The sequence below is a fragment of the Brienomyrus brachyistius genome, chromosome 6, assembly GCF_023856365.1.
Source record: "Brienomyrus brachyistius isolate T26 chromosome 6, BBRACH_0.4, whole genome shotgun sequence".
Classification (NCBI taxonomy): Eukaryota; Metazoa; Chordata; class Actinopteri; order Osteoglossiformes; family Mormyridae; genus Brienomyrus; species Brienomyrus brachyistius.
The window spans coordinates 18,302,905-18,316,835 of record NC_064538.1 but is presented as its reverse complement, the minus strand read 5'-3'; the positions used below and the strand labels follow the sequence as shown (position 1 = coordinate 18,316,835).

Below are 13,931 nucleotides of genomic sequence, written 5' to 3'. Positions count from 1 at the left end.
ACCCATTCTCCCAACTGTGGAAAATGAGATAAAATGTCAAGATTCTCAAGTAAAAATTAGAAATCACTCATCAATCAATATTACCTGTGTCCTATCTCTCATTATTGCCACTGCGTCACAAACACTGACACGTCAGTGGGTACTACAGAGAGATACAAAGGCACGAACCTGTAATGATGATCAGTCACAATAATCAGTCACATTAATCACCACACCCACGTGCACTCCAAATGGAGCCTTCTCTATTTTTCTCCATTCAACAGAAGCAGCTAAGAAGTAGTCAAGGAACCCCTGCAGCCCAGGACGATTCAGTCATTTCAGCCTGATGCAGGTGGCTCCTGTGTACTAATCATGCTGTCATGGAAGACATGAATACAGAAAGTAAATAAAACAAAACACCGTAGCCTATCTACTACCCAATTAACATAATTACACTGATGAACCTTTTCAAAGCTTTCCGGACAACACTTAAAAATAAAACAATTAGAAGCACAATTTCGGACAGCACTAAATAGCAAACCACACCAAACAGCGGGTTGTGCAGGAACAGGAGGGAGCAATATTACTGTCTAAAATTATTTTCACAACTTTAAACAGAGCATTCCTCTTATTAGACAATACAACTGGTGCACTAACGCTGTTATCGAGTAAGCAAATCATGGAAAATGTAAGTGTATGGAGTAGGGCTGGGTGATATCTAAAAAAAAAAATACAATCTTTTAATTTAAAAATATTGAGATAATATTGTCATAAATCCACCCAAATATTTGCTATATACCAACAGTCACACCTCATGTATTAGTTTTTATTCTTCTATTTGTTTTTTTTTAGATTCCAACAGAACATGCAAACGTGATTGGATCCCTGACAATAAAACTGGTGAAGTGAGGGGTGGGGGTCCCCCCACAATAAAATATACCTGATGGGGACCGGCAGGAAATATGTATGAAAATAAGGGACAGATTGTGTATTTTGGTGGATCAATATGGGACAATCCCGTAATATATGGGACAGTGGTGACACTGACAACAGCGAAGAAACGCATAAGTATGTAGCCAAATATGATGCCTCGGTGATGTCATTTTTAAAGGGGCAGATCCATTAAGTGGATAGCCAGGCATATAATGGCCAAGCATGCTGATATTAGCAAATTCGGTCAGTGTCGGTAAATTCTGGCCCACTCCCACTATGAGGCAAAGCAAATTCAACCCAACTGAGACTTAGGGCAAGAAACCAAAACTACTATGCTTAGACTAATGAAAAATATGTGGTTGCACACCACAATAGATAGGCTTTTAAAACAGATTAATAGCCTAATTCACCTAAAACTGTTGATGGTCCTTGATTTTTTTATCTAAGGGTTTGGCTCTAGCCTGTGAGGACAACTCCCTCCCATAAATGAAAGGAGTTGCTCATATCTTGCTTCTCAGCAATTTCTTCATCTTGAAAGGGAATTAACAATAAACACTTTTCCCATCTACATAAGCTGGGAAGCTTGACATTCCCAACAAGAAGTTGCTCTTGAACGTCTGGCATTCTATTTGCTGACTAGGGCTGGGGGATATGGCCAAAAATGTCATCGCAATAAAAATGTTCATACCTTTAATGATAATAATGATAATTATCGCGATAAATGTCAAATCATTATTTCTTTCCGGTTAAATGGCTTTAAATCTGCTCCTGAGTGAAAGTTGAAGATGCCAGATGGTTAATTGTGGTTTTAAACTATTCTACATCGTCAGAATGTGACAGACACTTGTCAAACAGCATTTCACATGTAGAAGCTGAACAGGGTATTTCAGTCAGTGCTGAAAAAAATGCCATCGCTCGCATTCCTCCTAGTGGTTCTTGATATCTCTGTGGATCACCACTGTGTGCATTTCTCATGCACTGAATTTTACGGTGGACTTTCATTTTGGATTTTGTGGATTATCAATTACTTGACAGGTTGCTTTGGACTTAGCTGCTCTCCCAGTGAGTTGCCCTGCTGTTTTGACTGTTATCTTTGCTCTGCCTGCCTGCCCCATTGCATTCGTATTTGTTCAATAAATCCCCCTTTTGTGTTTTTGCGGCTGTGCCTGAGCTCGTGCTCCATTGCCGGTCATAACAAGCAGTCACAGAGAAAGCGACGCAATTTTACTGTGATGCAAATGTGCTGGGTGTAATTATATCGAATAAGATAATTATTGTTATCGTTTTTATCACCCAGCCCTATTGCTGACTGGAAGTTGTGACAACACTGAACTGCCCAACTTAAAGGAATGATGAACACACTATTGCTGCACTATGATAAACAATTCACTATACAGTAGTTTGTTTACCTGGGCAACACTGCACTATAATAGCCATGTTTAAAACGTAGGAAATGAAGACACGAAGGCTGCATTAAAAGCCAAAAAAAAATCCTTGTTATTTTGCTTTCTGTGCAGTCTATGCCTACTTCCACAACAAACGCAATAAATACCTGTTAGTCACTGTCAATTACTTGTCTGATATTGTCAATTACCAATAATATCGTCATATCGCTCAGTTCTAGCATGGAAATAATTGTGTTATTTCACCTTACGACTATCAGTTCCTTCTCATACTACATAGAAAGTGGAACTTTTAGACATTTTGGAAAATCTATTTCTTGAAAGTAGGGTTTATTGAATGTGCTGTACGATTTTTTTGTCTGCAGCCTTCAAGATGTGTCCTAAATCCCACCTCCCCCATTGGTGAGGTGTGCCTCCTTGCAACAGTTCTCAAACGTGATGTTACATGCTGCGTAGCTGCTTGCTAAGCTAGCCCCATCTAACAAGCTAAAGTATTTATAGATCTGTGTATGACCACGGCTTAACGACAGAATGCATTTGCCTCAGCCTTATAACAAGGTCACAGGGTGTACCTCCAATTCGATTATTAAAATCATTCGGCCCGGGTATGACAGTTACTAGGCAACTGCTGTCTGCTTCCAGGAGTGCACTTTATTTCTTCGGTGGTAACCTTTTCAGGTGAAGTCACTTTCCATTTCAAAACAGTGACGGCCCTAGACAGTCAGATGACAGTTTCAGATTTAATAGCATATTGCTCCAGAATGACCAGTGACAGCAAACAGACAGTAGTTTTAACGATATATAAACAGTTATGTTTTTCTTCAAAGTGACTAAGTATTTACGGCCAATTACAAAAAGTCCATTTGACGTTGCATAGAATTCAAAAAAATAATAAACATATTATATATGAACATAGTACAGAATAATGATAATTATACATGTAATTTGTTTGTTTTTTTTTTTTTTCGGTATGTGGTCACTGAGACTAACTCACTAATATAGGTATTTTATCGCAATTTTTTTGCTACATCTAATAGACCTACTATTTTTGTTAAAAGATTTGGTGGTGAGGCACACCTTCATTACCAGAGAAGACAAAGAACATCCAAAGCCTTGGGTCGTATTGCTAAAACTGGCATGACTTTAATAATATGTATAAACCTCAGAGAACTCAAGATGAGAAAAACAACATTTAAAGTTAGACAGACGGCTGAGAAATCCAGAACATTTTATTTCACAACTAATGCAAGAACAAATAAAAACAAACAAAAAAAAAGAATAGCACTTCAAAACATCCAGAGATATTTTTCTTTCATAATACATGCAAAGAACTATGTCCTGTTTTAGTATTCATACCTCCCCTACTAGTAGTGGAGGTGACCTTCCAAGCATCTGTTGTTTTGAATAAAGCAAATGTTCTGGCGGAATAAAAATGTACAAAAGCTCACTTTAATCTCCAATTCTACTTCAACCAAAAAGTAAGAAGCAGCTCCTCCAAACTGGTTGGATTATCCATGGCCAAAAAAATGTTATCGCTATCAATTCATAAGGCCTGACCCTCACACCCTTAAGGCAACCTGATACCAATATGCACCATTCTGTTTTGCTGAATACAAAGGACCAATCCGTATTAAAAAATAAAATGCGATTCTATGATTGGCTGGCAGGAAAGAAAAAGGAGTTTAACCCAAGTATATTTTCAGCTACTGTATAACTAACAAGGGTGCAGCTTTCCAACACTCAGTAAATGCATATTGCATAAAAGTAAGCAAATTAAATAAATTAGCGTTTTCTCAATGAGTAATTAAGATCCCATAAACTCACTATCGTCTGTACACCATAATTTGTATTGCAAATTCAGAAGGAAAGATTCAAACAGGAAACAGCACACGTTCACTGTCAAAAAAAGTCCTTCTAATTGTAATATAAGAGTCTGTCATTTTTAGAATAAGTAACTAGATGGTTGCGCTATTCATTTGAGCTTTAAATTCTCTGGTCTAATTATATTTTTATGATTATTATTTCCAAGATTTGCAGTCTAGTATTTAATAACTCACTAAAGCAATTTCAGTTCAAGAGAAGCATAAGACTATCCCGGCACACAGTCTATTGTCAGTAGCCTTCGAGCAGGTAAGGTCAGGTTGAGGAGCGTGCACTGATACAGGGCGCTGCTGCACCTACCACACTACGAAACACCTTGGGATCCCAGTTGGCGACCCCCCCACCCCCAGACTGGCATGCGGTCCAGTCCCACCCTCCGGAATTGGCCATCTATCCACCGCGGCCATGTGTTATGTGAACGTGGCTGCTCCAGCTGTCTGGGTCCTCAGCAATGAGGATCCTGTGAGCCAGATCACCCTCAGGGAATTATGCCACATGGCTCTAGTGCCAGATTGTTATTAAATCCATACAAGAATAAAAGCTTACTAAATATGTCCACTTTTTAAATAATACATAACAGAAAGTGACTTTCTTCATATGCATGTTGCAAAAGTGTACTACAATTACAATCCACTATTTTTGGAGGGGTGAAAAGTAATGCAAGACTCAAACATGGAGAAGCAAAGATCCCTTAATGGGGTCCGAAGATGTCTGCAGTATGACTACTTGCAATACCATAAACACTGATTTAAAGACCTACTAACAAATATAAGAACCTGAAGAAGCAGGGAGTGCTTCTGCCCCATTACACAATTAGGCAGCAGCATGCTATGTCTTACATTTGACTTGACACATTCTACTGTATGTGTTGATAAGAATTGAATTTGTCCCAGGCGGGGGAACACAGTTGAAAAATTCGGTCAAGCTGTCAGGAAAATAAGCAACCTGACCGAGGTACAAATCTATAAATGTGCTGCTTGAATGATTCTGTACATAATAAACTCAATATGAGATTACTAGTTAATAGAGAGATTTCTCATACAAATGGCAGCATACGAGTGTCTGTCCAATGGTACAGCAAGTACAAAAGATACACTATAAGGTCTGAATTGAGATTTGTGCAATGATGCTTTGCTGAATCACGCCAGAACAATTCCAGTCCACAATCCGAGTATTCAGGACCTTTGACGTTACTAATGCGTTCATGAAAAACCTCACTTTCACTAAAATCACATGCTAAAATACACATATTCAATGGGAATAATAGAATTAGGGGAAAGCGACTCCAAAACTTAGTCACTTACGCCAAATGCAGTGAATTAAATAAAAACAGTGATGCCATTTTGTTATATCATAAACAACTCATCTTATGAGTCTCATGAATTGCCTAGTATCTGCTTCAATTGAACATGCCGAACTTGTTAACTTTTAAATTACCCAGAGTTGGGAGGGGTGACGGCCAAAGCAACGCTTCATGAACCATTGGCTGCATTTTCTGAGCCCACTAGATGGCGCTCTTGGTTTCTTTGGACATACTTTGAGCCTTTTGTTGAACAGAGAGCACCATCAAGTGGGGTCAGAAAATACATGAAGCATAATTTTAGCTATCATTAGTCGGGAGTAGTGAGCCACAGCCACCACATAACCCGGCATGTAGCCAGCACAAATACAATGGATTACGGTATGCAGAGGGGCACTGAAGGTGACAGAGCTACAGACAGCCTGCAAAAAGCAAATGTAACTGAATTAAATATTGAATTAAAAACGTTGTTGTGCTTTTACATGATAATGTCAAATATTTAAAGATTTTTAGAACCTAAGACTTTGAATTGTGCAATGCATGAATGTGTAAGTTTGTTTCTTTTAAATTTGAAAACCAGTTTGAAAGCCGAAAAGAACCAGTTCAAAAGAACATCAATATCCTTCACTTGCATATTTGTTTTTGTGTGCAAGTAATGTTTCCCACTAAGACCGTATCGCGTTGCGTAGTGCTTTTCTCCTAAACTGAAAATCGTGCAAATAAAAATGCAATTCCACATTGTACATCACTGTACATCATCATTGTACAGGACTGAGCATACTGTCAAACTGGCATCCCATGGAATCCCATCTGTCCATCTACCAACTTATCTTGAGCAGGGCCACAGTGGGGCTTGGAGGTTATCCCAAGTAGGACAGAGCACAAGGAAAGCAAAAATCCTTTCCACTCCTCTGACAATTAAGTCATCTTTCACAAATTTACCACATACACTTTATGTCTTCATTGATTACTGCTGAATTGGGCCAAGGTAGCAAGTGATGTGTGATTACTGTCCCCTGTTCTTAAGTATAGTCCCTGAAAGCATATGACCAAAGGAAACTGAACAGCAGCATGCAGAGAGGTGGCCCTAAGCAGCCTATCATTAACAGGGGAAATTCTCAAATTCATCAGCCAGTGCAGCAAAAAGGCCACACAGCTCTATAATTTGTTATTAATGTGTGGGTACCTCAGTATGGCGTTTTCAAATTACTGCCAAAAACCTAAATTACCAGCTTATTGATGGTCTACATTAAACAGACACTTATGTTTACAGTTATTTCCTGGGCATCTCAAAATAATTAAAATGTGCCCAATTTGTAAAGGATGACAAAAAAAATAAATCAGTGCCATCTCTTGCTGAAGAAGAGTTCAGCATCCTCCAGCAGATCAGTTTGGTCAGAAAGTTGCCCAAACTTGGGTACATGGAGACACACAGTCTCAAGTGCACTTAGACTCAAGTGCACAGAACACTCGTGAAGAACAGCCAAGTGTAATAAAGTATATTTGGCATGAGATCTGAAATCTTTCAAAAATCCAAAGCATTTTTGATACGATGACGACTTCATTTCTTTGAAAGCCCTTTGAGCTAATTTCATTAAGCTTTCACAGAAGAAAACAATTAGCATGGTAATAACGAAAACTGACATTCTTGCAGATTAACTTTACTAATGTTATTATTACCATTATGATTCTCTTGTGTTTTACTTTTCTTTTATATTTCTGATTCTAACATGTCACCGTACAAAGTGCTACATGCCCAACAAATCTCACTGAGCCTACTTAAACCTGTGACATCGACATCACACTCAAGTCAGGGGTTTGATTCGCTTCCTGAGCTGGGATCCATTTTCCCGTGAATGCAGAATGCAGCTCTCAGAAACGCTTGTTCTGACCCACCTTGCAATCTTAGCCATTTCCTGTTATATTCTTTAAGAGCCGGATGGCTGTCTGTCTCTGCTGGACTCCCTCCACCTCCCCATCTCCCCCACCTGTTGCAAGTCGTGTCATTTTTATGTTGTACGGTGTAGTGACCATGTGCTTATGTTGCTGAGGTGTTTTTTTTCGGTTCCTACAATGTCCTCCCCACTGGAGTACAGTCTGGGGGCTGTTTTTTCTATTCTCCTCCTCTCTCCTCATGATATTCTGTTTCTTTTCTTCTCTCTGTTTGCCCCTGTCTCTCGACCGGTCTACCCCCTACTGTGATGTTTGTGTATATGTATGGTCGGTTGATGGCCAGTTTTTCGCTGGTACTTGTGACTAGTGACATGGTGTATTGCAACAGCAATAAAGGGTTCTCATCATCATCATCATCATCAAGAGTCCCCAGCAGCCAAGATTATGTGAAACTCCCCCTTTGTTTACCTGGGCTTCCTCCAGCTTTCACAGTCTGTTCAGGTGACTTCACATGCCCTTGCTGTGGAACTGTGTGACTGTCCTACGATGGTCTGTTGCTCCATTTAAGACATTCCCTGCCTCACTCCCTGTTTTCTGCAGAACAAATTATGGATTCCTGCTACCCTAATTGGCTAAGAACAGCTGGTTATATGTATGCATGCATGAATGAATCATACTGTATATTCTTTGCAATTCACACAACAACTGCACATGTGTATTAAAAATGAAGCATGGTTCCTAAGCATTCTGAAACAGCCAAGTGGAAGCAGCCAGGCTAACAACCAATACCTGAGACCCCCCCACACACACACACACACCTTCAGTATGGGAACAAACACCGAAAGTGTTTTCTGGGAGCTGGTGCCCCAAGAAACTCCTGGTTTCTTTTTCTGGGGGCTGCAAACTAGGAAAAAACTACTTTTAAGTAACAGTATTGTGCTGGAGAGGGTGGGTACAAAAAGGGTCTTCAATCACGATAAAGTGCAGTGCCCCCCCCAGAAGACTACCTTATAATAAGAATAACCGCATACACCCATTACTAGAATAAATAATATACCCTTTGTTCACATCCCAAGCTCTGCTAGGGTTCGTAATGCAATATATAGTGTGTCACGGCAATAGTTAAAAGCACTGGACTGATCGAGGGATAAACGTCTACAAGAAATGACACGCTGTTCTGTGGGCTCAATAGAGAGTGCAGGAAGTGGATCGATATTGCAGTACATTAGGCCCATAATGCACCGTCTGAGCCTCGCACTCCCATTTTGTAAAACACAAAACAAGTCCTGCTGCCTGACACAGTCGTCTCATGGGGGGGGGGGGGGGTGGGGGGGGCTTGGAACTGAGCAATTTGGACTCTGTATTAAAGCAATCCTTCAAAGAGTGTGCCGAGGCTAAGGGATGTATGGGAAATGGCAATTTGCAGGCATTGACCAACATATGATTCATGTGTGAGAGAATCAACCCCCCCCCCCCCCCCCCCCCCACACACACTTGTAATTCGCTCCATTCAGCTTCTGCATAAAACACTTCTGACTCATTTTACATAACATGCAGTGCTGGCACAGTGAAACCTGGAAATTGCATTAGAAGAAAGTCGATAGTTATTTCATTAAATGACACTGCGAGAACAACACAGAGTTGGGGAAAAATTGCCCTGTGCTGAAAGGAAGGGTGGAGGGAAAGGAGGAGGCAGGACGCTGGTGCTGGGATGTCGCTTTTCTGAAAGATGTGAGGTATGAACCCAGCTGGCAAATCACAGCTTCTGTGTATCCAGACCATGCCTCCGTCTAGAAGACATGGTCTGATCCTCTGATTTGTACTGCAGAGACGGCACCTTGTGAAGAAAGCTCTCCTTTTTATGGGTTTTCGTCTGACGAAGAAGTGTTCATATAAACTCACAGATCATCTAAAGAAGCATACAGTCTGAAAATTAAAATTCTATATATTGGGGAATAGAGGTGCTCGGACTTGGGTACAAAAGAACCACAATCCAGGTTAGATTATACCATCACCCTGAATTAACCCTGTTTCCAGAGTGATGGACACCTGCGAGAACTTGAATGCTAGAGATATACATGATTGATTTCCCAGGACATAACTTAGATAGCCCAGTTCTGATTTGAATTCCCTTTTTCACAACAAAACCACTATCTGGACCATATCAGAAAGATGTGACACATTCTAGACACATGACGCCAGAATTGCCTATGCCAGATCATGAATAGCCCCAGAACATTTGATTCATATAAATATTGTATGTTACAACCTGTTTTAATTATCACAAATGAACAATGTATTCCAGGCTCCAAGAAAGGCAAGTCTGACTGATTTGTAAGACAACCTGCTTTGGAGCCCTCCAGCAGTTCCATACATAAATTATACACTGACTTACCCGATTCTGCTTGATTGATCTATTGCACTGTAGCCAACCACCTGCCTACTTTAACATATTGCCAAAACACCATGGTAATCGCAATTTTTCTTCGAATAAAAAAAAATATCCCATCAATATTTTGAACTCATATATGCCACCTACCAGGAATATTAAAAGGGTTACATGACAGTAATAGATGGAGGCTTTTAATTGGCTACCAAAAAAGACCAGATGTAGGAGGCAGCCTATGAAGAGTTTTTGAGTTTCTCAGAAAGGTTACACTAAATACTCCTCTTAGGGAGCCGGGAATCCAGTCTATCCAGATCACACTTCAATTACAATGCAACAATATATTATAATATGACATAATACAGGTGTCATTAAGACACCATCTAAGGATACATCAGAAGTATTCTTCAGGGCCAACTCCTACCATTGTCCTAAATGATACTAAGACATTAAATTATTTTTTTAGCAATCATTAGCAAACTAGCATTAAGAAACCCGGTAACGTCATACTGTACATCACAACTACACAGCTGCTTCATCCACAGTGGGCAAACACTCCCAAAACGAAACAGCTGAAAACATTTGCAAAGAAAAATCCAACTTGCCAGGTAGTTTGCCGCAGTCAGACCCGGGTATGTAAGATCAAAACGGGTGACCAGCGAGGGCTGCGGGTAAGAAACAAGAAACACCATCACCAGCAAGTATACTTGGATATGAAGAAGAGATGGTATAAGGGAGAATGATGAAATCCCAGTCATACTGCATGCGCCACAGTGGCGGGGTTCAGAGCAAGAGAGGGGGGTTGAGGGCAGGGCTGGATGGAGATGTAGAGGAAAAGTCTGACTTCCTGCATTGCACAGATGAGGAAGAGCCTCTGCGAACAGCCTTAAGGACAAGAGCAATTCTGAGATCACCACAAGGACAGAACTAACATTACTGTGGAGTCCAGTTCTCCTGCACAACTGCAGATGCTGGAAAGAGTGTGATCCCTAACCCCCATAAATGTGCGGAGAGGAAACGTGTAGCCATCTTGCTTTTTTCTGCTAACCATTTCGCTGGGTTCCAGACTGTTGACAGTGTTAGTAAATTCACACACAACGCAGATTCTTTTTTTGTTTTTGTTTTTAATTTTTAATGTTTAAATGAGCAGGTGGCACGGCTGGTGCAGTGAAAATGTAGATGCCAACAATTCATGAAGGATACAGTGTCAGAGGCCGGTTGCACAAAACACTTTAAGTTAAGATTTTCCTTAAAGTACAAGTTAAGGTGCCTTTAAAATATAGGTGGTTGCACAAAACACCCTTAAGTCTCCTTAAGGTTTGCTTTAAATGTTAAAGTTAATCTTTAAGTTTTTCCTTGGTGTTAAACTTAAGGAATCCCTTAAAGTTGCCTTAACGGTTGCACAAAAGACCTTAACAACCAAAGTAAGGGGAAAAAAACTTAAGGTACTTCTTACTGTATCTTAACCGCAACACAGCCGAGTTCATGCCAATAAATGAAGGAAATGAACGCTTCCTGGGAACTGTGCTCTGCGGCTGGGGACACCTTGTGAATACGATTAATGATGAGCAATTGATTTTATTTATATGGCCTGCAACATATGCTTACAATTCATCATTAAATCTAGTCAGCAGATCAATAAAAAAATGATGTAATGTTATCCTGCTAAATAACACTGGCAAGCTTCACCGCCAGCACCAGCAGTATTAGATAGTATATCCGTTATCGATCCATTTTTTGTACTGTAACATGAAGACATGCAAAAATGCATTTAATGTAACTGAGAGACAACAATAATTCTATCAGCTCAATTTTATCTGCAGTACTTCCCCTTTCTCAGTACTTCCGCCTGTCTTCCAGGTTGGTGCTTGTTGTCAACCATTCAGCAAAGTTTATCACCATGTGCCCCACTCGGTAGATTTTAGTTGAGAAAAAGTACCTCCTCATAGTGAACACAGTACATCAGGGGGTACAGGGCACATGGTCATGTCTCTATGGAACAAGTCTCCATGAGAACTACACGATTTCACTGCTGTAAAATGTCTTTCAGTGCTGTAAATCCCTTAAGGTTTTCCCTTACCTAAGGAAACCTTTGAAGGGACTCTGCAACACCCTTAAATAAATCCCTCAGGTAAGGAGAAATTAAACCTTAAGTGACATACTTAGGAGCACCGCATAAGCTGTTTTGTGCAATCGGCCCCAGGCCCCAAACCAAACAGATCAAACACATGGTTAAAAAGTTTTCTTGAGCAAAGACACTTGTGAAATTACACGTCTTGGGTTTAATGGTGGCATAATTTTAAATTTATCTCTAAGTTGAATTTGGCATCACCTTACTTGACCGGGCATAAATACTTAGTAATAACTCAGTTACTACTGAAGTACACATCATGAACAGATCATGAACAAATGTAGTTGAGTCGTGAAGTGAAAGATTCTTCAGTTTACTAATGAAGAAGAGATTACTATTTCATTTTTGTTATTCCTTCAGTAGTTTACAAAGGTCTACAGAATTAACAGATGTCGTAACGAATATAGTAACTGCTTGAGATAAAACATGCCTCAGGGTTCATTAATGATGAATAAACGTGAGATTAGAGACTTAGTTTGTGGTTAATTAATACATAAGTAATAACATACTATATATTTTTTGCCCCATCAAGTGAAGTGTTACCGAAGACATCTATTACAAACGAAATGATTCAGCAACTGTTACAATGCTCATTTTTCGTGCATTTTTTCATGTGTTGCTACCTAGAGAAACACAAAGGATCAATTTTAGCCAGAACATCTTATTTCCGCATAGCGTGTATAGAGGGTCCAAAGAAAGCGAGTGCGTATGGTGGATGGGTGTTCTGCTGGCGAGCTCATAAGCACACGCAGTTTGGGTTTTTTAGACTAATTTAACACGGAGCGAGCGCGCACTGTACAGGTGTGAGCACGTACTGGGGATGGGTGTTCTGCTCTTTAAAACTGTCACACTCACGCAAGAAATCTTACACAATTCTATATTGTTGCATTATAGACCTAAAATTAGCTACGTCCAGCAGGGAGTTTACAAAGTATTACATACATGTAAATCGGTGTGCAGACTAATTTCAGATTTTAAATCTCACGCCGGTCAGCTAACTAAAGTTGGCAACCCCGCTATAGTATAAAGTCGTTTACAGTACCGCCATCTAGACACGGAGATGTCACAATTAAAGATGACCGAAAACACAGAGAGCCTATCATATGTCAATTAATGTAGTAGAAGATCTGTCTGATATATTACAAAAAGGGGTAGATGTATGTAGGACCAAATGCAAAGTTGTGATCAAATCTGTTTTAGTTGGTTGGGCAGATTTTTGTCGGAGTGTTCGGGATTTTAGACGTCATTGGGCTGTAAATAGTCAGCTCAGTCTGGCAACACTGGTTGCGTACTGATAGGTTCACAATGCAGACAGCAGCTACAGCTCTGGCCGGAGCACAGACGTCACCGCCATGACCCGGTGAAGAAAAGTAGTTGGTTTAATACACAGAGAAATTATTCGTGGGTCATATAGGTCTTAGAAAGGACGTATGTGGAATTATGCATATTATATGCAGTATATCAAATACAATACATGACGAGACCTTCAACGGCGTAGATTTAGGTATGGACGGTAGGGAGATGTCCCTATCAATATTGTGGGAGTACCGTGTATTTTTATTGGGGCGGGGGGATCAGAGATGATTGGGTCTCTACCACTGTGGAAGCCAAACCTAAACCCCTGTATTAAGATATTTGTATGCACCACTGAGTTTGTAATCTCAAGATTAGTCTACCACAGAAATTAGTCCACGAAAATACAACTTTTACCGTTTTAAGCTTTCTTTAACCCACCTAACTAAAATTACATACATTCTAATATAGCCAGCAATTACTCATTATTACTGTAAATACCTCCAGTTAACTAAATGGAAATATGGAAATTCCTGTCTTTATGTGTAGGTGCAGGTATGCATATGCATAGCAGAACATAAAAATCAATCTTCATGAAACAGTTTATTATCATTAAAAAGCAAACAGATGGGCTGGGTTTTGAACTTATAGAAACAGGAACTGTACTGACTGATCAACCCGAAACGTTACATTAAACACTAAAGTAGCAAACAAATCTAATCACAATGAATA

At 39.9% G+C, this 13,931-nt stretch overlaps 1 protein-coding gene across 9 annotated transcripts in view; it reads right to left on the bottom strand.

The window, feature by feature from the left end:
• dlg2 (discs, large homolog 2 (Drosophila)) overlaps positions 1 to 13,931 on the bottom strand; it is a 214,765-nt gene that overhangs the window by 111,336 nt on the left and 89,498 nt on the right. For 6 of the 9 annotated variants that reach the window (XM_049017487.1, XM_049017492.1, XM_049017491.1 and 3 more), the window contains one exon: positions 10,381 to 10,440. The exons of the other annotated variants lie outside the window; for them this stretch is intronic. In XM_049017487.1, coding sequence (XP_048873444.1) covers positions 10,381 to 10,440 — 60 coding nt within the window. The remainder of the gene's footprint in view (positions 1 to 10,380; positions 10,441 to 13,931) is intronic. 9 annotated transcript variants of the gene reach the window in all.